This window comes from Protopterus annectens, chromosome 2.part0, assembly GCF_019279795.1.
Source record: "Protopterus annectens isolate FY-2018-M chromosome 2.part0, PAN1.0, whole genome shotgun sequence".
Lineage (NCBI taxonomy): Eukaryota > Metazoa > Chordata > Ceratodontiformes > Protopteridae > Protopterus > Protopterus annectens.
The window spans coordinates 1,253,819,533-1,253,842,882 of record NC_056728.1 but is presented as its reverse complement, the minus strand read 5'-3'; the positions used below and the strand labels follow the sequence as shown (position 1 = coordinate 1,253,842,882).

Below are 23,350 nucleotides of genomic sequence, written 5' to 3'. Positions count from 1 at the left end.
GCACTGAATTCCTTGGCCTCATGTGAGATGTCCCTTTTTAAAAATTGCTTCACTGGGAGTATATAGTTAATGGCTGGAAGGACACATGCTCTTCAACCAGCAGACACTCAAGATGTTCAAATATGTACCAAAGTTGGGGATACCAGAAGAAGAAATCTCAATGGTGATCCCCCTGCACAGCACCTTCTAAATTGGGTTTTGGGATATTTGAAGCAGAAGCTCCTCAAATTACCAACATATTGATGCTGTACACAGACTAGGGGTATAGAAGGCAGTACATGTATGTTTGCCCTGATCATGAAAACTCAAAATTACATGAGCTGTATGAGAGGGCATAAGAAATGTCTATTCCTCTTATGGACCCCCCCCCCCCCCAAAACTAAGACTTTCTGGTACCAGAACAAATGGGTATGACTAAATCATGTTTACTAAGTGATCTGAAAACAGATGGAATCACTCATCTTGTGTGTGGTCCAAGTGATGATGCACGTTCAAAAAGAGAGCAATAATTCCACTAAATGAAATATGTGCAGACACTATAAACTCACATCTGACCAATCAAAATTGGTCAGACAGACAGCAGACCAAGAAAAAACAGTCACAAGTTCAAAGCTTTTTTCCCACAGGGGGTGTGACCATCCAAGCTTGGGACTCCCACACATTCTTACTAGATTACAACTCTGATGTCAACATTTATTTAATTTTATTTACTTTACATTTGTTTACTGGGATGTTCTGACTGGGTGCAAGCCCATTTTCAGTGGAGGCCCAGGGAGAAGAGCACCATTGCTCTGACACAGACTACAATGTCAAAGTTCCAAAGTTACAACAGGTTCACAATCATACAAGCAAGGTGAAACATGCATAACCATTTAGTACAGAATTTTGGTTAAATACCAGGTATTGTGTTCAGAGGGGTAGATTTACATGCATATAATAGAGAGCAGCCTATGATATAATGTTAGAAGTTGAAAAGGTACATTAGACGTGGAGCAAGGTTAGCAGGGATGAGGGGAATTATACAGGGGAGAACTAAGAAGGGTGCAGATAGAGAGGGGAAATAGGAGAAGGTGTATTGCTGGCCAAGGTGTGGAGAAAGAGTAATGGCTTTGGCAGAATTAGCCGGGGCAGACATAGAAGCAGATCCAGTTGTTCATTAGGTATTCTTTTAGTAGTTTTTTTAAATTGGGGTAGGCTGGAAGTGTCAACAATATGTTGTGGAACAGTATTCCAGATCTTGGAAATAGTCAGAATAGAGGGGTGGTCTCTGGCTTTGCTGCTGCTTTTAGAGACATTTAGGAGGTTTTTATGAGAAGATCGGAGTTGTCTAGCTGTGGGGTATGGGAGAAGCATGTGTTGTAGAGCAGGGATTTTTTTCAGGTTGGTATACCCAAATTCTATAGGCAGAGATGAGTTGGGTATAGGTTAAATGATGGGGAAGTTCTAACCATTTTAGGTGATGTAGGGCAGAATACTTCACTGGATAGTGAAACTACTTTTCTTTGCAATGAAGCAAAATATCCACCTACAAGACAATTTGGACGTCAAGTGAAAATATAACAGTAAGGTGGTATGAGTGGGGCTTGCCCTTCTATAATGCATTTCTGCCTCTCTACTCACTAGTTCAATGACATGAACACTTGACTGCTACTGTCTTGTCATAGTAATTAGGCAGCATGTACAATTATGTTGAGTAAATAATTCAAAGACCTTAAAAAAATATTCTCAACAATTCAGAATGAGTTTTATCCATTGTCTTAGATGTGTAAAATTATGAACAAGTAATCTCAACCTTCTTTTGTTTTCACAGCCTAAAGACAACGCTGAAAAGGAGTTTTCACTTATTTACAAATATGGGACAGAGAACTACGAAAAAGATACTCACTTTACCATATATATAGTTTTATTATACTTACCACCACCATAATGATATGGAGGGACTGTGCGATTCTCGTAGGTAGGAGGATGGCCACTATGTCAGAAAGGAAAACAAAGTCAAGAAGAGCCTTGCAACTCAGGAATAATGCATTTTTTCCTTAACATCTTCCTGAATGCCTATGCATAATGGAAATAATTTGTTAATGAACCAGTTAACCATGAAAAAGGGCCCTCCTTGAAGGGTCCTTAGGCTACATTACCATTTCCACCAATCAAGGTTTTGTACGTTTTTCCCCTGCCTAAAGACCTCTCACTCAGGAATACATGTGCGTGCATGACATACGCAAATGCACTCATTCTCTGTGCCCATCAGTTTGTCTCATATTCATCATTAAATACCTCAAGAAGCAAAAATAATTCTTTGCACTCGCACTACTTCCATCTGCGATACCAGTACACTCCTTCCTTCCCAATTTGCAGTGAAACAAATGCAAAGTAATTAAGAAAGACTGCCCAACAATAGAGGAAAGGAGGGCTATCTCTGACTCCTCTTAGATTTATACGTGTGTACTAAGCTAATGACCAGTGGGGTCTTTATAAGCCTAGCAAAGCATCCCAAATGTATCCTGCAAGTTTATATGCCTGACGGTGCTAGTCTAGCCAGGCTTCCCACAACCATCCTGCAAGTTTATGAGCCTTTAGAGATTATTTTATGGGGTATATGTAAGCTAGGACAATATTTACAGGTTACCTATGTCCATTAGAGAAATGGGTACTAGATCTGGGGTTTATTTCTGATTTCCTATCCACTGGTCCAGGTTTCTCGGAATAGGGGTAAGGAATGCTTCACACGTACAAGAAACCTGTTCCAGAGAAGGTAAATTGAGTCAAATACCTTTCTCCCTCAAACAAGTCCTATTTATATTGCAAGCAAAGTTTAAATCTCACATCCCTACTCTGAGCAATTCTGGTGCTATTCTTTTTGATATGAAAAAGGTACAACAGATTGGGATCCAAGGATGCCTTGTATGCCAGGCAAAGATCACCTTTCAACAATCTGTACGAAAATAGGTATAGAGACAGGGCTCTGAGGCAATCTGGAAAGGATGTGCTGTTTACACCCTGCATTCTTTTTGAGGGACCTCTGTAGATGCTCCAGTTGTAGCATGTGCCTGGTCAGATACATACTGAAGGGTATATGCTGTACTCAACGATGGGCCTGATGAGGGTCAAATGCCGTGGAAAGATGAGGATCAAGATGTCATGAATTTGCTTATAAATTAAGTGACACAGAAGGATTTCCTACTACCTTAGGACAAATGTTGGTCAAAAGCCAGGTTACCAGCTACATACATACCCAAATCCCAGATAAATGATTCTGCTCTTAGAGGTGCGTTATCAATGAGCTAATTTCCTAAGGTGGCCGACTTCACAAAGGATAGTGTTATGCATTTCCTGGCACTAAGTTTTAATCTATGGCTTTAGTAGCAATCATTTGTCTGTTTTAGCCCTTCCTGCAGGATGTTACTGGCCTTGGGGGATTCCATGACTGCACCTAATTTGCAATCTGCAAATTTGGTCAGTCAGAGCTCCTTGACTTCAGAGAAGTAAGATGGCAAAAAGGAATGGACTCAGCGCATATCCCTGACAGACTCCATTCATCACCAGATTCTTTGTGGAGTTGGTTTCCTCTATCCAGGTATCCAGCACATAACACAGGGGTTTATGCCTTAAATCCATGAATTTGTTCACAATGCCCATGTGGGGTATTGCATCAAATGCCTTAGTCAGGTCCAAGTACATAGTATGCACAGTTATGTCCTGATCCATTGCCTTGGTGACCTTCTCAAAGAAGTCCATCAGGCTGAGTAGGCATGATCTACCTGGCAAAACCAAACTGGATTGGGTCGAGTGTTTGAAGGTTTTCTATGTCCTTATTATTCATTTCCATGATTCTTCTTTCCATAGCCTTGCATACAAGACTAGTCAGACTTATGGATCTGTAGTTCCCAGGGTCTACTGCTGGCCAGCCACTATGTAGGGGATGACAGCTGCAGTTCTCCATTTACATAGCACAAAGCCTGTCTGGAAGCTATGGTTAAACAGTGAATCCAGTGGTCTCAATATGTCATGTTTCAGGTTATTTAGGAGGCATCCTGGAACATTAGCGAGGCCAATCGATGCAATGCTTTTGGCCTTCGACAGTGAATTTGGGACCTGCTTCCCAGTGATAGTTGGGGGGGCTATGTTTGATGTTATTTCATTTCTGGGGGGGGGGGCTATGTTTGATGTTATTTCAATTCGGGGGGGGGGGGGCAGGAGAGAGGTGGATAAAACTTGAGATAAATTTGCCTGCAGTAGATTTGCTACATCTTCTGGCTCTGTGTAGGTGGCTCAATTTACAAACAGTTCTGCACACTGCTGTGTGCTGCCTTTTAAGTTTTGGACATAGCTAAAGAAAACCTTGTGGTTATCCTCTGCTTGGGAGGCTCTCTTTACCAGAAATCTGGCTTTAGTAGACAAAGTTGCTCTCTTAGTCATTTGTTTAGACTGATGAGAGAATTTTTATCATGCTGGGCCTAGCACTTCCTAAATTTTGGTTACATTTTTCCTTTTGTACAACCAGTCTGTGTTTGGATTCCACCAGGATGGTTTGCTTTTCATGTTAGTTCTGGGTTTTTTGTTGGTGGGCACATTTACTGACGTGACTGTAGAGAGCTTCAGTGAACAATTCCGCATAGGCAGCTGATGTCTCAGGGGTTGGGGGGGGGGTATATTTTGACAGGTTATCACTTAACGGCAGGACATTTAGCTTAGAATAGTCTAAGTGTTATGGTGTTAGCCAGGGTCAGAAAACTTATTTTTATTACAAAGGAGGCAGCTTTGTGGTCTGACCTTATCAGAGAGGATACTGCACTGTTGGGGTAACAGCATTCTCCCATTTTCGTGTGTAGCAGGTTGAGTACGTTTTCTCCCCTAGTGGGTGTAAGGACTATCTGGTCTAGGGTATTTGTGTTTACAAAGTCCAGGAATCTCTGGGCTTGTAAGTTTGGGGTTGTGCAAGTATCCCACTTTATAGCAGGATAGTTGAAGTTGCCCATGAATACTGTATTCGGTTAAATGATGAGAGCCTCCAGTAAACGTAGAGAGTTATCTATAGATTGCAAGGATATGACATGGGACGTTCCCTCTGGAAAGCTGGACATGGGAGAAGCTCAAGCACATCATGTTGTTACAGGTTCTGAGGCAAGCTTGTTGTCAATATAGACTGCGATATCTCCACCTTTGATTCCTGCCTGTGCAGTAGCTGGTCCAAATGTGTGGAAGGCCTTGTAACCCTGCACTGCAGTGGTGCTCTCTGTGGCTTTAAACCATGTCTCAGTAACTGCATAGATGTCCACATTCTCCAGGGTTATGGCAGCTTGGAAAGAGTGGACTTTCTTGTTAGGCTTTTGGCACTGAGCAGTAAAGACTTTTAGATTCCCTTGGGTTGGTTTTGCTATGTTGGAAGATTTGTTAGACTGGTGCTGCCTAAAAATAAAAAGACACTACAGGGAAGGACAATGTTTTAGACAATATCTGAAAGCCTAGAGAAGACGTGTAGGCCATCTTTGGCAAATAAACATGGACTGCTGACCATATCCTCCCATGCTGACAAATATTGTACCTCCTTGGAATGCACCAAAAACTAAGTCAACTAGTGAAATGAATCATCTTTTGTTCAGATTATGTTATCATCCTTGGTGAAGATTGAATGCTGTTCAATGTTAGGTGCACACTAGCCTGGGGGACATGGTCCAAGAGCCCCATCATGTCTTTCTTCATATAGTCCAAGGAGGTACAGCTCAGGTCACTTACATATACGTAGACTAGGAATGAGTTATAACGGTACTTCCAGTCTAGCGACTTGGGTGCGTGGGTGATTTGATGGATCCTGGGCCCCTGACAGACAACTGACTGTGATTTTCTCCTTATTCAGATTGCTGAGCAGGACATCTGTATGGCTTACAATGGAGTCTTCTGTGACTAAAATACTGGGTAGTGTGTCGGGTTGCCTTATGGCCTTTGTAGTTGAGGCTCCAATGGGTGTGGCTTTGTGCATCAACGGTCTCCATCACAGATGAACTTGCATGATAAGAATTATCTGCAATATTTAATTCCAATGATCCTCCTAGATAGGTCCTAAGACTAGAAAAAATTCCTAACAGTAAAAGTACCAGAAGCCAGAAAAACACCACTGAAAGCAGTACAACTACTCAATACAAGTCTTTCTAGAGGGCAACAGCAATTCCCATAAGGATACAAGGGCACAGGCTACAACAAGCCCACCACAACAGATTATCAAGTGTTAAAAAAAGACACCACACAAAGCCCACCACAGTTCTGAAATATGGTGGGACACTCAAGGATAAAGTTACAGGGAGGAAGAAAACTACTGCCCTCCCCTCACAGAGAGGACAGATGCTCTGAGCCGCAGGGCCACCATAACGTCACACCCACAACAGACTGCTTCATCACTTGGAGGGATGTAGCCCCCATTGGAAAAGGATCACACTCTCTCCCCATTCAAATACTTCTCTTAAGGGACCAAAACAGGAATTTTCAAGTTCATCAACCACTGCTTCCTCACATCATCTGGACGGAAGGACAATGTCAACCATCTCCCCCATCTGCAGGTCCTGGAATCAAATCATGAAAGACAAACAGGCCTAGCCACTTGATATCTTGTGTAGCTATTTCCTAAAAGGCCAGAACAACTAACAGGCAAGACTGGAAGCTATCTCTACAATTAGCTGCCCCAGAGAAAGAAGAGATGGGACAGGTCCTCTTGGATGGAATGGAAAGCAGCCCTCACCTAGGTGTGTGCCTAACTAGTCACAACCAGATCATATCCAATGTTACTAATAGGAGCCATAAAAGGGGAACCATCAGAGCCTGAAAGAGCCAAGGCCTGGGCAGGAGCCTCTAGCATTCCCATAGTCCTAGTCCCTTAAACAGGGTAGGCACCTAGTACTACTCTTGTCCCCTCAGGGGACTGACACACTGGACACAGCACATACATTTTAAAGACAAACAACCTCTCCCCTTAATGATACCCCCACCCCCGATAAAATAAGGGTCAGGTTAGGAGTCAAAAGCCATAGTCCACACTGGGAGGTAGCCTGTCTTTTCTGAAATAAGAGCATGTTCCTACCAAGAAAAGCTGTGCAGACTAAAGGCGGAGACCACATGGCTTGTAGTAGACCAAGGAGAAGCCATGGCTCCCCAAATAACTTTGGATATGGAGCCAATGAACAAGAGACTAACCTCTACAAGGAAACCAACATACCCATCCTTCCATCTACCAGGAGAACAGTCCCCAGAAGAAGACAAAGTTGATCATCCCCAGTACCATCCTGTATAACCATCATGCCAGCAACGATTAAGGACTATTTCTGCTCTTAAGACAAAGATAGGGGAAGTGGCTATAGGAAAGCTCCTTGCAGACTTTATACCCATCCTCTACAATAGAACCCCCATGATATGGTACCAGAAAAAAGCTACCATGGGGGATGAAACTTCATCACCAACTACATGGAAACTCCAAAGAAGCCAGTCCTCTCCAACTAACCATCACTACAAAACAAAAGGGGAGTAATTGGTTTGAAACACTGACTGAAACTAGCAAGACCGCAACCAAACCATAATCACAACTTAGTGCCCATAGAGGAGGAAAGAAGGAGAAAAGCAGGGGACAAGCTTCAGTTAGCCAATCATAATGAAAACTGTGGGGGTGGGGAATTTTGTCCCCTCCTCGATAAGTTGATACAGTTGAAGGGCTACACGATAACCGATCATCCATGTCCAGAAGATATGGATGATCCCTGTACCCCCCTCTCCTTCAAGAGAAAAAAAAGAGAATGATGGCAGAGGAAGCTATGGCTTCCAGCCTATAAAAACAGACTCTCTAAGACAGTAAAGTGGGCCACAAGTTGGAAATGAGAAGGGCCTCGAGGGAAGTGTCACCTTCTTCAGAATTAGCTGGACTATCTCCACAGGAAACCATGCGATGGTCAGATATACTTTTCTCCAGTGGAAATCAATATCACGAAGGAGCAGGCACTCACAGCAAAAAAAGTTCAGCTCTATGCACAAGCAAGGGGGTAGGGGGGGGTCACTGAGAGGAGGAGGAGCCAAGAAAGACACTCAGCTAGTCATCCTGCCAAGAGGGTCCTTTTCTCAGAAAGGAGGGGAAAAGAAAAAAAAACACAACAAAGCCTCTCCCACACACTGAGAAATAACAGAATCCAGAAAACAGGCTACAAGTCTCAACCAATATCAGAAAAAAATTACTGATAGGAAGATGTGACTAGTAGAAGCTACATCTCATACGAAACATGCTGCTTTTCAATCTCCAAAAAGAAATAGTATGAATGTTACAAGAGCAGCAGACCATCACAGAACATAAGGTCAGCCTCTAACCAGGCTGCCATCCCAGAAAGCCTGGGACTCCACCTGAAAAGTCTTGTCCTATCAAAAGAGGTATGCAGCACATTTACCAAGCCTGACCCCACCAGATGTTATCCTCAGCTTTACTAGTGTGTGAAAGCACACATGGTAACTGCAACCTAAATAAGCGCAGACAGCATATACAAAAGACAGCTGACAAAATGTGACCATGTCAGGGTTGCCATGTACAAGAAATCAAACAGGGCTTCAAAGATCGAGCCCCAGAAGGGCTTAAATCCCGAAGTACAAGTGTTCAGGAGGATGGACTGGAACCTGGATCAGTGCAGAGCAGAACTGTGGGCCTTAAGCCCAACACTGGCACCGATGAAGATCTTTTTATCACCATGTCACTGTCACAGGCCTCAGTGGCCACCCTGCAACATGGAAAATTTTGAACCCCTGCCTAGGGTGGGGAATAACCACCAAAACCATCTAGCAATCAGCCTATGTAAACCTGCACAAGGTGCGGCTCCAGTCTTTCAGGAGCTGGATACACCTACAAAGCAGAAGCAAATGTTGCGAGGCTTCTAAACATCTTCCAAGCCTGGCTTCAATAGGAGTACTACAAGAACACTCAAACACTGACTTTCTGGGGAATAATGAAGGGAAAGAACAGAAAGAACCAAGTAAAGTACAGTACCTTCTTCCTGAAAAGTGTCACTCAACAGGACCAGGAGAAATAGACTACTCCCAAATGTTGCCAACAGCTAGTCTGAAGACTTCCTGCAGAATCCTTGGTCAGTGAGAAGGAAATGTATCCTTCCTGAACTCCAACAGGAGACTCCAGTCTTGTACAAATCTGGGCAATGCAAGGTGTTGGACAGTTGAAGTTCCATGCTACTCACAGTAAGGAAAGGCCAGTGCTAGACATGAGGTATCCTACCAAGGTTTCTTAGAGTGAACTCCTAAAATTTCCATCACTTGGAAAGAACTGGATCAACACCCATACTCCAAGGCTCAATTTCCAGACCCTAGTACAGGTTCACCTGGCAGCTATTCCTAAGTAAAGGATTACCAGTTCAAACAGACCAAGGTGGAGACCTCATTGAATTCTTAGACCTGGATATCACAAATCCAAAGCTTGACTCAACTGATACAATCCTTGTGATCAGACTGCATGGGTATATGACTGGTTTATCAGATGAAGAACTAATGGCTGAAAGACTGGGATGCACTCTCCCAGATAAGGTGCCAGGGGTTGCATCTTCCTCTGCTATATAAGTCCTCTCTAACAGATTCCAGGTTGACTCATTCCCCACTACTTGAGAGCAATTCCTGCTCATCAGAATCTCAAGAAGCCAAGGAAAGTATAGACCTACCTCTGGAAGCATAAAGTCAGAAGGCCCAAGGAAACAAGAAAATGTCATGCCTGCAAGCTAAAGGGAGGAATCTTCCTGCCACCTTATTCTACCTTGCAGCCAATACCATCAGATATTACATACAATTAGTGCTTTGCTTATCAAATACAAAGGGCATGAGAATGCAGAAGTTTTACAAACAGTAAGAATTACAAATCAAACTGTATAAGCAGCTAAAAGAACCAGTGTGGACAACATATGGGTGTGCTTATGCAGTCAAACTGCAAAGTCACTACAGGCATCATCATGGGTGTGCTTCCACCACACATCACAGTCATTCTTAAAAACTGTTTGGTTGAAGGATAACCTAGCTTTAGGGCTCATTAAGGAATGTCCTCAGTGTTAGAAATCCCAGTCCCGCCAAAAAACTCTACGTGACAGAACTACTTCCTAGACAGCACAATAATTTTATTAGAGAAATATGTAGCATACTGTGAAGAAGGCTACAGAACAATGATACAGTTCTCAGTCAATAAAGCATGACAAGAAAGTAGGAAATAGAAATTAAAGACCTGAGCCATGCTAAAATGTCTGAATATTACATAATCTTAATCTTTATTACTGCATAAAAATTAAGTGACTACCATTCAGTACTTATAAGTGTCTTAGCTTACAATACAACTCTTATTATACACCAGTATGCACTGCACATGACATCAAATTTTTTTTAAAAATCACATGTGCAGCACACATGTATGTGAACAAGCACGATGGGGTGCTCCCGCCTCCTCCATTCATCTGACACAGCTTAGTTTTATGCTTTCAATATGTTCTTCAAGCACATCAGCTATGATTGCATGTAAATGTACTGGCAGATAAAATGCAGTCCCTTGCCCAATTGGCTGATAGTATGAAAACTTCCGATTGAAAACTTCCAAACATTCTTCCTGTTAGGCAAGATAGTAGGTAAATGCATCCAAGAATCCCTCTGTAACAGGTGTGTTTCAACTCAAACGATGATGAATCATGTTCATATTTATTAGTTTGTGCTTTAAACAATGGCCAACTTGGACAGATGACTTTCAAAACAAAGTACTGCTCTCAAACTGTTTTGCTTTGAATTCTGACAGACCTACTTTTTTTTACAGCTTCCTATACACCTTGAGCCAATTATAGCCTTTGTGTTAAAGTTCTCCTATGCTACTCAACAATTAATTTGCAAAACTGATAGGGTGCAAGAATTTTTTTGTGTGCTAGCTCCTAAAGAAATTAAACCTACAATGCTTTATGAAGCTTAGAATGACTAATCTCTGCATATCAAGTTTGTTTGTGTCTTTCGGCTTTTTCCCGGTTAGGGGTCGCCACAGCGGCACTCCGGTCCGCTAATGATTGGTAGAAGATTTTTACGTGCCGAGTTACCAGCTCTGATGCACAACCTTCAACGAAGGTACGCCCCTTCACGCATGTCTTCACACAGAAGACGCTTTAGCTGAGAACTGAACGGACAATGTCTTCTTGTGAGTCAACAACGTTAAATTGTTCCTAAAACACAAAAACATCAATACTGTCATATACTTGCACAACTGAAAGGAGGATACAAAGAATACCACTGCCCCCATGACCATCAACAGAGACTCCATTGCCAGCAAGTACATGAACAAGAATCATGTCAGATCTTTACAAAGGCAGTCTTGAATGACTCGGATGCCACAAAAGCAGTTCTCTCCAATATAGCAAGCACAGTCAGAGGGGAGTAAGCACTTCAAATTCAAGACGCCTAAGGCTATTTCCTACAGCACAGATTTTTTTTTAAATACTTAGTATACTTTAGTGTTAACACCAATAAATCCTGAAAAAGGTGTGTGTATGTTGGGGGCAGGTGTCTGCAACTCCTGCTGCAAAATTTACTCGGCAGTTACACTAACATACAGAGCATGAGTTTACAAAAAGATTACAAGTGCACACAATGAATACAGACATTCATGACAAAGTGACAACTTTTTCAGTTGTAACACCGAGATCAATATCATACAAACATGAATAAGCAAATATAACTGCATACTCAAGTCACTTGATAGTTTTTTGACGCAGCTGGAAATCTCAGAACACAGCTAATGACACCTTTAGCAGTAGTAAACACAAGGAGCACTATATACTAGTAAGAGTGCAAAGCCTCAGAAACCTGTACGAAATGAAGTGAACTACTGTTACTTTCAGAAGCAAGTTATAGTTAAAGAGCCTTGCACTCTAACAGAAGGCTCAAGAAAAGTGTATACACCTACTAACACCAGGTGATTACTGATGTACAATATGTTGCTATCAACAAAACAGGTGTCGCTAAACTGAAATAAGTGCAAACCATAAAACAAATTGAAAGCTTGATAATTATGAAACTTTCTAATCGCAAGCAGAAGGGTTCTTCAAAAACAAGAAAACTGCAAAACTCTTACTAAACTGCTTGACAAAACTAAGATTAATCACAGTCCTGCTCACCACAAGGCTGCAATGATCCAAAAATGATGGCAGCATGCCTCTTGACCAGAGAGCAACCAAGAATCAAGTCAGAAGGGTCTCACATAAGCAAGAATCACCTGCAAACTGAACTCGAGAGTATGGTAGGGAATATTTCCACCTAGCTGGATAAACTTTTCCACATAGTGCATGTACATTTGATGAGTGCAAATCTTTGGGAAAGCCACAATGATCTTCAAAACCTCTGTCAGAAGAGAAGCTAAAGAAGCAGCCAAATCTTAAGGTGGAGAAGACAATCACAGAAACTGAAGGTGATTTTCCAAAGCCTGCTCAGGAAGGGTGTGTGCTGCCCTGCCAAGCAACAGATGACAAAGCCATATGTTTTTTAACCAACAAATGGAGAGGAGGCTGATTTCCAGTCTTAAATCTATGAATCTGGTAAATAAAGCTTACAACCATAGAAAAAGAGATGTGCATGAATTTCCACTAACAGAGTGAAAAACACCCATCCATTCCAACTTGTTTGATACTTTACTGCATTAAGCAGAACTAAGGAAGCACCGCTGTTACCCCCTAAAGTGACCAGGTTGATCTCTGTATTGCTCCACCCTTGAAAAAAAATCACCAAGCAGGTCTAACCTTACATTCAGCTTTAGGAGGGGCAGAAGTTCTAACCGATGGAAAATGCCAGAACATTCACTTCCAACAGGATGAAAATACCAAAATGAAGACCTACAAGAACTGCAATGTATCTATACAAACTGCATAAATGCATGCTACCTTTTTTCCTCATGTACCATACTAAGCTTCTGGTTATCTGAATGAGACAGAAGGGGCACTGGTCTCGACTACTTTACAAATCTTGGAAGGTAAACAGTGCAGTCATTGGCTCAATCAGGTTAATGCGAAGGCCACTTGCCATGCACCAGGATAATTCCAAAACCTGCAAAAAAGCTTGGTGCCAAGAGGTCTGACACCAGAAAGACATGAAAGGACATTATGACTCTGCATTTTATTGGCAATGACTGTCTGATGAGAAACTTTCATGTGCTAGCACGTGAAAGACACTGAAGACGGTGACTATTATGAACACTAGGAGCTGCAGAAGTTTATGCTTTAAATCATCACTGCTTCCTTACCCAGAAAGCCAAATCCACAACTTTCTTGGTCCTCTCTTTTGCAGGAAAGAATGGCATTAAAAATAGGTCCAGCTTGATGCTAACAAAACCCTTGTTACATTCACTAAAGAGGACTTCTCTCAGGTTATGGTCAAACCCAGGACCTATAACCACACAAGAACCAAAGAAAAGGATCACCAAAAGTTAGACAAAGAAAGTACAGTTGTGTAAAATTTTATCATAACAGTAGATGCACTTCTCTTCATTGTTGCAGTATTCTTCACCTATGGGATCTCCTGCCAAGGACAACCCGATGTTTGGCCAGTATAACAAAGCCTTCAGCTCTTATAGGCACCATACATCACACATATGCTTTAAATGCAAGACTTGTGTCATAAAGGTGATGTACATATGCAAACACTCAGAACTGAAAAAGCCTAAGGAGAAATAGAACACCCTCAGGGAAGAGGAGGAGCATCTGCATCCAGAAGGAAAAACAAAAAGAAAAAAGGAAGAAAGGGCCCCTCGACCAGGAGTGAAAACGGAACCCAGGGCAAGAGTCAAGGCAGAAGGGGGAAGGAGTGAGGGAGGGAGAGAATGAATACTGCAACAGTGAAGAGGAGGACTTCTGGTAAGATTTTACACAACTGTACTACGTCCTTCCATATTACTGCTGCAGTATTCTTCACCTAAGGGATAGTACAAGAGCTCAACAGGAAACCAGGGAGGAGGAAGGCACACAGGATCCCTCCACAAATAAATGCAGAATAGTCCTGGCAAAACCTGCTCTGGCCCTAGAAACAACAACCAACTTGTAATGTTAAGTGAAAGTATGAACACAGGACCGAGTAGCAGCCTCAAGAATAGAACGGGTAGCCAGGCCCTTGAAAAAGGCACCAGAGGAGACAAATGCCCTTGTACAATATGCTGTTACAGACAAGGAAAGATATTTGTCATGAAAAAAGTACAAAAAAATGACCTTAGAAATAGAAGGCTTGCTTAGAAACAGCCAAACCCAAAGTCCTGGGATAAAACGAAACAAAAAACTGCTCAGATTTGTGAATAACTTATCTACATATCTCAGCTGTCTATACAAATCCAAGATATGAAGAATCTTCTCAATGGCAGACTGCAGAGAAGGAAAAAAGGAAGGAAGATGAGTAGATTGATTAATGGACAACTCAATGACGACCCTGGGCATGAAAGAAGGACTAGTATGAAAACTCATCTGTCTCTATGAAAAACAATAAAAAAGAGGAATGGCTATAAGAACCCAAAGTTCAGACACTTCTGGCAGAAGTAAAAGCCAAAGGAGGAACAGTCCCTCCAGGTACAATGTTGTAAGGGAGTGGCAAAAGTAGGTTCAAAAACAGCCAGAGTCAATTTTTCTCCAAAATGTGTATCTCGTCTTTTTTGTGGCGTTTCCATTCATTTTGGTTGGTTTCCCATTTCACTATAAAACTTAGTTGGGTCATTAATGAATTGCTAAGTTTGTACTTTATATTTATCTGCATATCTTCTAAGATTTTTCTGTCTGTGCTGATATCTTTAGTTTATTACTTGCACTAGCGTATGATAGATCCTGGTCTGTTCTAATACTGCACTTTACTTTTATCACATCTATCTTTCTAAGTATATTTGCTGATCAGTTCCCGCTTCTATACTTTTAACAGTGACAATTCTTGTCTCAACTTTTAGTTTTCTCTATTTTAGACTTCCATGATGGCAATTGATTGCTTCCCTTCCTTTCCCCTTACTGGCCTGTATTTATGTGGTAAGACTGTTATTAATTTAGCTGCACAGTACTAGATCTTATTTACTTCTGTTATATCACAAGAATTCCTGTTAATATTCTTTATTACTATGTTCTTTTATTAAACGTCTAATAATGAGTCTTACTGACCTTCCGTAATCTATTTCTTTCATCAATCTTGATACATCTATCCATCACTATTAAATCAAGCAACTCTTGCCTTAGATATTTTCCTTATAAATTAAGGGCACATTCTTTATTCTCCCTTTCCTGTAGGCATTCTACAAAAAGTACAGTTGTGTACACTTACCATAAATGTAGATGTTTGAGTGTATTCACTGTTGCAGTCATTACATTTGGATAATCTGCTGGCAGGTTGCCCTCAGTTGGCCTGATTAACAAAGTCTTGGGTCCTGCGTCGGTTGCTGTCCCTTCTTCCATGACGTCAGGTCGTCAGGGGTATAAAACATGCAGCCAACGGCATTACATCAGTTTTTCTTGCCCCAGATGTCAGGTACCCTCCTGATGGGGAGCAAATAAACACAAAAACACAAAGGTATACCCAAGTATTGAAAGCCTTCAAAAAGCAATGACAAGAATGAGGCATTTGATGAACACCCTTGGGGCAGTTGAGAGGCCAAAGTAGAGAACTGAAAATGCAAGGCATAGGCAGAGAAACAAACATTTCCTAAAGACAGGATGGATGGGGATGTGAAGGTATGCATCCTTCAGACCCAGAGATACCAAAAAGGCCTGAGGAAGCAGAGGAGGATACAATGTCTAAAGAGACTACATCTGAAAAGAAGGAATCTCTAAAAACGTGTTGAGCAGGGAGAGATCCGGAATTAGTCTCCATGTGCTCTCCTTTCAATGGACCAAAAACACTCTGGAGTAAATTTCCTTCCCCATCTGGGTGGGAGGCATGGCCTGAATGGTGTCGTGATCCAGAGAGACTGAAAACCTCCGGAAAATGAGAAAGCTGTTCCCAAGGAGATTTAAAATGCCTGAAAAGGAAGGAAGGGACGTCCAAATTGTGAAATATCCGACAGATAATGGACAGAACCCAAGTATCTAAGGTAATCTGAAGCTAATTTGGAAGAGACAGTGAGAGGAGGAGAGACAAGGGGACCTAGCGGAGGGGATGGGAAAGTCAACTGTCAAAAAGATCCAGGCTTGTACTGAAAAGAAGATTTTTGGTGGAAGGAGTCTGGGTAGACTTAAGAGGAACCCGCCTAGAACCCCTTAACCCTTAGGGGGAGGGCAAGACTGCCTTCCAACAAAGGCAGACTTGGAAGGATGGTTCCTTTGAAACTTTGAGATAGCAGAAACAAAAACATGTTTCAGATCCTACAGGGCTTTGTTCTTATTCTGTAGATACTTGAATAGGTCAGCAGTAGTCATTCCAAAAAGACCTTTGCTCAAAGAAACACCCAAAAGTTTGCCCTTGATATCATCTGACAAAGCCTGAAGATTAACCAAGAAGAGTAATGCCTCATGACTGATCCACAGGCAGCAGCCCTTGAAGAGGCATCAGCTGCTTTTGAATGAATGGTGAGTAACCTCCAAAGTAGAATCCAGCAGGAAAAGGGTAGGAAGCCTTTCCCTCAGTCTCAGGAAAGTCAGAAACCTGGAAAAAGGAGGGGCAAAACATACCTGGTCTTATGGGTCTGGTAGTTAATGGCCCCAAAGGATCAAGTGGAAATAGTAGAAACTTTCTTGCTCAACCTTTTCATGGCCCTGCTATCCTTATCAGAAGGCAGCAGCTAGCTAGAGGGCAACAACTTGGATGTCTTGTCAGAAGAGACTGACACTAAAAATGGGTCAGCAGAAGGGTATTTATAAGAAAATTTCCAATACTCAGGCACCCTGTAGAACCTACCTGGCTTTTTTTGTTGCAGGCGACAGGGACGGGGGCTACAGAAGTTGATGAAAAGGTATCCAAAAGGGCAGCCAAAACAAGAACAGCAGCAGGTGGTTTGGGAGACTGCATCTGTAGGACCTCATAGTACCTTTTTTGAATATCACAGACCTGGGAACAATCCCACTTAAGAGTCCATCACATGGGGAATGGCATCCCCAAAGGACAGCTCTTCCAAAGCAGGGTCTCGCCTTAAGGAATCCTCTTCCTCTGAACCACAGTCCAAGAGGGGAAAGAATTTGAAAAGAACAGGCTAAGGATTCCTCCCAGAGTTCAGATTCTCATCTAAGGAATCCAATTCTCTAGGTTTCTTGACAGGAGTGGAAACCCAGGAAGATCAGTAATGGAAACCCATCGAGGTGGCTTAAACTCCATCAAAGCACTAAATAAACCCTAAGTAAAATCCTGCCATTCACAATGGGAACCCTTCTCAGCAAGGGAAATATGCTTAGTCTTTTGTTTCTTCTTCTGTTGGACATCTGCTTGAAACATCCATGGAGGGTCAGATCTCTGATGGAACTCTATGATAGTGGTAGGAATTTCCTTCCTCACTAAAATTGAAGTGATCACCCTCAGTCTCTTGGATATTATCAACTGAGGTTCCCTCTCAATATCAGGTACACATATTTGAAAAGCCTCAGAGGACATGTGAGAATTCTGATGCAGGACAGCCTCTGCCAGGGTCCGAAACAAGCACCAGACTGTCTTCACAGCTTTCACTAGCCTCTAGGGACATATGGGGGGAGGCTGGACAGTAGCTGGATCATTCCTGGCTTTTTCTGGCCTTCTTAGCAGAAGGATGACACTTGAGATGGGAGAATTCTGCCATATGACTCGTAGCCAACAACAACATAAGTTGGTTCTTAAGGTATATGGACAAAGAGGAGAGTCTTAGGCAAAAACGTCTGGCAGACAGAACACAGAGTAAGATCAAGAGAAGAGCACCCCCCCTCCCCCAAAACAAGACAATGGTCATGGTGGTCTTTAAGGGAAATCTGCTTCCCACACTGACATCTTCTCTTTCTGATGACATGAGCACAATACCAAACACAAAGAAAAGGGGAAAAAAAGAAACCCCAATAAGAAAAATCTGAAAAAATGGCTTGGTAACCAGCACAGCAGAAGGAAGTTCAGGCCGACAAACGATAATGGCACTTGGACTGGAGGTAAAGAAGTTCTAAGTGTTTGCATCCATACATCATCTCTATGCCCTACATCTTGAGCATGGACCATATGTATGACATATGGCACCTATGAGAGATGAAGGCTATCGGACAATGGGATATCCTTGGCAGGAGATCCCTTAGGAGAAGAGGCCTGTAACGGTGATATGGAAGGACATCAGTAGATGTCCTAATGATCACTGTTGCGGTATTCCTGACATACAAGGTTGTCACTACTGACACCCTGCCGGGGTACCAAAGCTTTAACTTCCACATGACTTCAACTCGTATGCACTAGGGGTACAGAGAGACAGTCTGAGGATCCACGCTCATACATCTCCAAGCCAGTGGCCTGAAGACTACTGAGAGAGGAAAAGTACAGTTGTGTATACTTACCATAAATGTAGATGTTACAGTGTATTCACTGTTGCAGTCATTACATTTGGGTAATCTGCTGGCAGGTTGCCCTCAGTCGGCCTGATTAACAACGTCTTGGGTCCTGCGTCGGTTGCTGTCCCTTCTTCCATGATGTCAGGTCGTCAGGGGTATAAAACATGCAGCCGACAGCATTACATCAGTTTTTCTTGCCCTAGATGTCAGGTGCCCCCCTAATGGGGAGCAAATAAACACAAAAAACATAAAGGTGTACCTCCAACCAAAAGCAAATACACCAAAAAGGCTTTTAAGCATAGTAAAGGAAAGGAGAGATATAGTCAGAAAAAAACTAGGGGGCTGCAGGGAGGGTAACCAGGACTGCAACAGTGAATACACTCGAACATCTACATTTATGGTAAGTGTAACATAACTGTACTATGTTCTTTGTGTTTCACTGTTGCAGTCATTACATTTAGGTAGATTCCCAAAGCTATGGTTGGGGAGGAGGAGTTTATACAGCATTAGGGCCAGCTATAAGGCCGTGCAAGACAGCAGTGGGAAAAGCCAGCTTTGGATTTAGAGAAAATTGGTAAATGATAGTGCTTGGTGAAAGTATGTACAGAACTCCAGGTAGCAGCTTCTAGGATATCCCTAGTACGAACACCTCTGAGAAAGGCTGCAGAAGTAGACTGCAGCCCTGGTGGAGTGACATCTGATCCCCTTGGGGATAGGTTTTCCATGGTGCTTATAGCTGAAATGAATGCAATGGCTTATTCATTTAGAAATGGTTTGTTTTGAAATAGCCTTCCCCTCTGCCCCTGCAGCAAATGTTACCAGCAATTGTTCAGATGTTCTTCGAGATTTAATCCTGTCCAAGTAGAATCTTAGTTGTTTGTGCACATCCAAGGAATGCAGAATCCGTTCCCCTTTGTTCTATGGATTGGGGAAGAAGGTTGGCAAATGAATGGACTGATTAAGAGCCACACTGGAAACCACCTTGGGCATGAAGGATGGGTTGGTCCTGAGAGATACCCTGTCCGCATGAATGATGATGAAAGGCTCCACTGCCATAAGGGCCTGTAATTCAGATATCCTTCTAGCTGAAGTGATTGCTAAAAGGAAGGCTGCTTTCCAAGAAAGAAATTTTAAGTCTGCAGTAGCAGCTGGCTCGAAAGGAGGTAGAGTGAGTTTCTCCAAAACAAAGTTAAGGTTCCAGGCAGGGGTAGGAGCTCTCCTGGGTGGTCTCAAGTTTTTTGCCCCTCTGAGATACTGCTTGAGCAGAGGATGAAAGAAGAGGGGTGGTTCTGTGTTATAGTGAGCTGAAATAGCTCAGGCGTGGATTTTAATCGAGGAAAAAGACATGCCCTTGTGAAGCATCTCAGTTAAGCATTGCAAAATCTGAGGTAAATTGGGCGCTGCTGTGCTCATCCCTAAAGATTGGTTCCAGGCACAGAATCTTTTTCATTTGTCAGCATACGATTTTCTAGTACTAGGTCTCCTCGCCTCCAAGATGACATCCATCACAGGTTTGCTGAGGGATGATAAGGGTGAATTTAAGTGATTAGCCAGACTGGAAGGTTCAATGGTGGAAGCTGAGGGTGCAGAATTTGGTTCTCCTGCTGAGACAGCACGGAAGGGGTCTGCGCAGGAGGGGGTACCAGTGCTGGTGCGGCCAGTCTGGAGCAATCAAAAATCATCCTTGGTTTGTCCTGTTTGACTTTTAGTAGAACTTTGGACAGCAGAGGTAGAGGGGGAAAGGCGTAGACTGTTTTTTCCAACTGAAGGACAGAGCATCCACTTTCCAGGCTTGTTTGTGGGGAGTCCCTGTGCAAAATTTGTCCAACTGGTAGTTCTAGGGGGAGGCAAATAGATCTATGTCTGGGCTCCCCCATTTGCTTGTCAACATGTTGAAAATCCGTGGTTCCAGTTTCCATTTGTGTGGGTCCATGAGGTTTCTGTCCGTCTGCCAAAATACTCAGCTTTCCTGGCAGGAATTGAGCTTGTAGTTGTAACTGGTAGCTCAAGGCCGTGTTCCACAATGCTATGGCTTGTCTGCAGAAAGGGTAGGAATGTGTACCCCCCTGCTTGTTTATGTATCACATAACCGTGGTGTTGTCCATCTTTACCATTAGTTGCCCTGGATGAAGGTAGTCCTTGAAAGCTGTCAGTGCTTTCTGTACAGCTAGCATTTCTTTGTGATCGATATGAAGGTGCATTTGATTCCAGCTCAATTTGCCCTGAATGCACTTCCCTGCCAGATGAGCCCCCCATGCACATTCTGATGCGTCTGTAATTAGGGTTTGGGCGGCAGGGGGTGGTGTGAATGGCAGTCCCTTGTTTTGGTGGCAGGTCTCTGCCCACCAAAGGAACTCTAGATGCAGGCAAGGTATGATAGGAATCACTGTTTCCAGGCTGTGAGAATGTTGACTCCATAAACTTTTTAAGTACCACTGAAGTCTTACATATGGAATTAGAAGAATGCAGGAGGCCATGAATCCCAAGGCTTGCAGTATCCATCTTGCTGATAAGCAGGGTTTTTGTGGCCACCTGTTTGAAGTAAGTCACCAACTGAATTTGCTTTTCTGGCGTCACGGCCGGCCTTAAGCATAGGCGAACTAGGCGACCGCCTAGGGCGCTGTACAGGACCGCCTTGTAAAAGGCGCAATTTGTGCTTATTTATTTTAATGAATTTACTGTTCTTAGTAGCATAATAAGAAAGTAAATTAATTAAAATAAATAAGCCATGGGCGCCGGAATCATAGGGAGGAGGGGAAGTGATCGCCCCTCCCACTTTTATACCAGCTGCAGTTTGGCCAGGACTTCAGTAGTGGAGTCTTCTCCTTTAAGGAGGAACATGTATGCGTCACATCCACGTACGCAGACGTAGATGTAAACAAGCGGAAATTAAACAAGCATAAGAGTTAATGCCATGTGTACGCATGGGGCAATTAGATTAAAAAGAAGGTAAGTGTATGTGTGTGCCTGTGTAGTTTACACTGGACTTCTGTGCGCGAGAGAAAGTTTTTGTGTGTGTGTGTGTGTTTCTGAATTTGTGTGTTTGGAAATAGCTGCTATTCTCTCTCACTGTGCATTTCAGTCCCCACATCCCTACCCCAGAAGCTGCTGGCACTTTTGCAAGTTGTTGCTGTTTTCGGCTTTTCCCGGTCATTGCTTAGCCCTCAACAAAAATCAAAAGCTGGAAATGTTGCATCATGTGAAACTCTTCCTCAACGGCCACTGGTTAGTCATTACAGCCAAAACCTATTTACTAGCATTCTAACAAATTTCCCAGAGACCTTAGTCTCAAAATTAGAACAGCTATAGGACTAGATTTCCAGATTTGGAAATAATCTTCCTATTCACCTGGCAGTATCCCCTTTTGGAAGCTATCATGGCGAATAGTCATTTGACACATCACCACAATTTCAAACCTCAAACAGCCTATAATATCTGCAAACTTCATTGGTATCCCACCTTACAGTTCTTAATGCAATGGAACACAACTTCTCCATCTAATCAAACTTACAGAATTTGGCAAAGTCCTTTTGTTTAATAAGCCAATATTGCCACTCTATATTCTACAGACTGGTGTCCAAATACTGGCACAATCCACTTACACAACAAAGCACACCAATTCCAATAATCAGTTAAAAGACTTTAATGACATTCCTTGCATAATCATGGAAATGTAGCAATGCAACTGTTTTCAGTTAGGTTCTCTACTTCCTTAACCTCTGTTACTGAGCACCACCGGGCATTTGGAAATGTGGGGATCACTCTTTTGCTTACCGAGATCTGCATCTTTTGGATCTGATATTGGAAGCTGGTTGAGAGGTATGGAGAAATTTCAACATGTTTTATATGTTAGGTGGGAGGAGAGGCATATAAACTCCATGCAGGTAGCACAAATGTATGGCAGCATTTTGTTAATTTCTCTTAAGAGTAAACATTACAGTCTTTCTTCATGGATTGCTGCAGGTGAAAAACTGGCTGTGATTTAAGATTTCCTTTTTTGATGAATCTTACAGTGAGTGGGGCACTGTATTACTGAAGATCAGAGCCCTCAACCTATTATTTGCCCCCCACACACACACTTTACCCCTCCTCACAGCTATCACTTTTTTCTTACAGCTAACACCCCTGGGTCAGTTTTCTTCTCCCCAAAGCCCATGTATCCATTGATAGAGTGCTGAGACATAGATCTCCATTGTCCATAATGTTGTATAGTTCCCAGATTTTGCCTTACATTTTTTGTCTTGTCCATCTAAAATATTTGATCTGATAGATCACTGAGGTGAAATGTCAGTCAATAATGCATTTGATTTTCAGCCTTCATTTCCTTCAGAAAATGCATGCTAAGACAAATGCTGTTATTCTAGCAACTTTCTAAGTCTATAAGAGCCATATTTATAATCTGACCCTGTTTGGGGGCCTTTGACCCCCCCCCCCATTTTTTAGGCTTCGTTCAGATTTCTTGTGCTAAGAGGTTGAGAGTTATGGAGGCATGGTATGTAATGTCCTAGTTGCCGATTTAATTGTTGCATTTTAAGAGGGGATACGGGTTCTGCATTCCTTAGTGTGCCGTCCTTTGCTTAATATGCCTAGTAACTATGAACTTGTCTGTTTCTCAGTCATTCTCTATTGCAATATTATCAGTGTACCATTTTTTTCTTTAATGCAACGTAGACAATTAATTCTTCAAGGGCAGCAAGCACTGAATTTGTAGCTGGAACAGTGGAATGTAAAGTTCTTTGCCAGTAATAGCATCTTCATTAGTTAAAAATCTCTTTAATGTAGAATTATTCAGATGATGTTTACTTCTGCAGAGATTGTGCTTATTGACTGATACTGTTTGAGGGGACTTTTATGGTTAAAATGTTCTGAAA

General features: G+C 42.4%; 1 protein-coding gene across 3 annotated transcripts in view; it reads right to left on the bottom strand.

Annotated features, from left to right (window-relative positions):
* FIP1L1 (factor interacting with PAPOLA and CPSF1) overlaps nt 1-23,350 on the bottom strand; it is a gene marked incomplete in the record, with an annotated part of 1,650,449 nt that overhangs the window by 424,202 nt on the left and 1,202,897 nt on the right. For all 3 annotated transcript variants that reach the window (XM_044061425.1, XM_044061426.1, XM_044061427.1), the window contains 1 exon segment: nt 1,917-1,972. In XM_044061425.1, the coding sequence (XP_043917360.1) occupies nt 1,917-1,972 (56 nt within the window).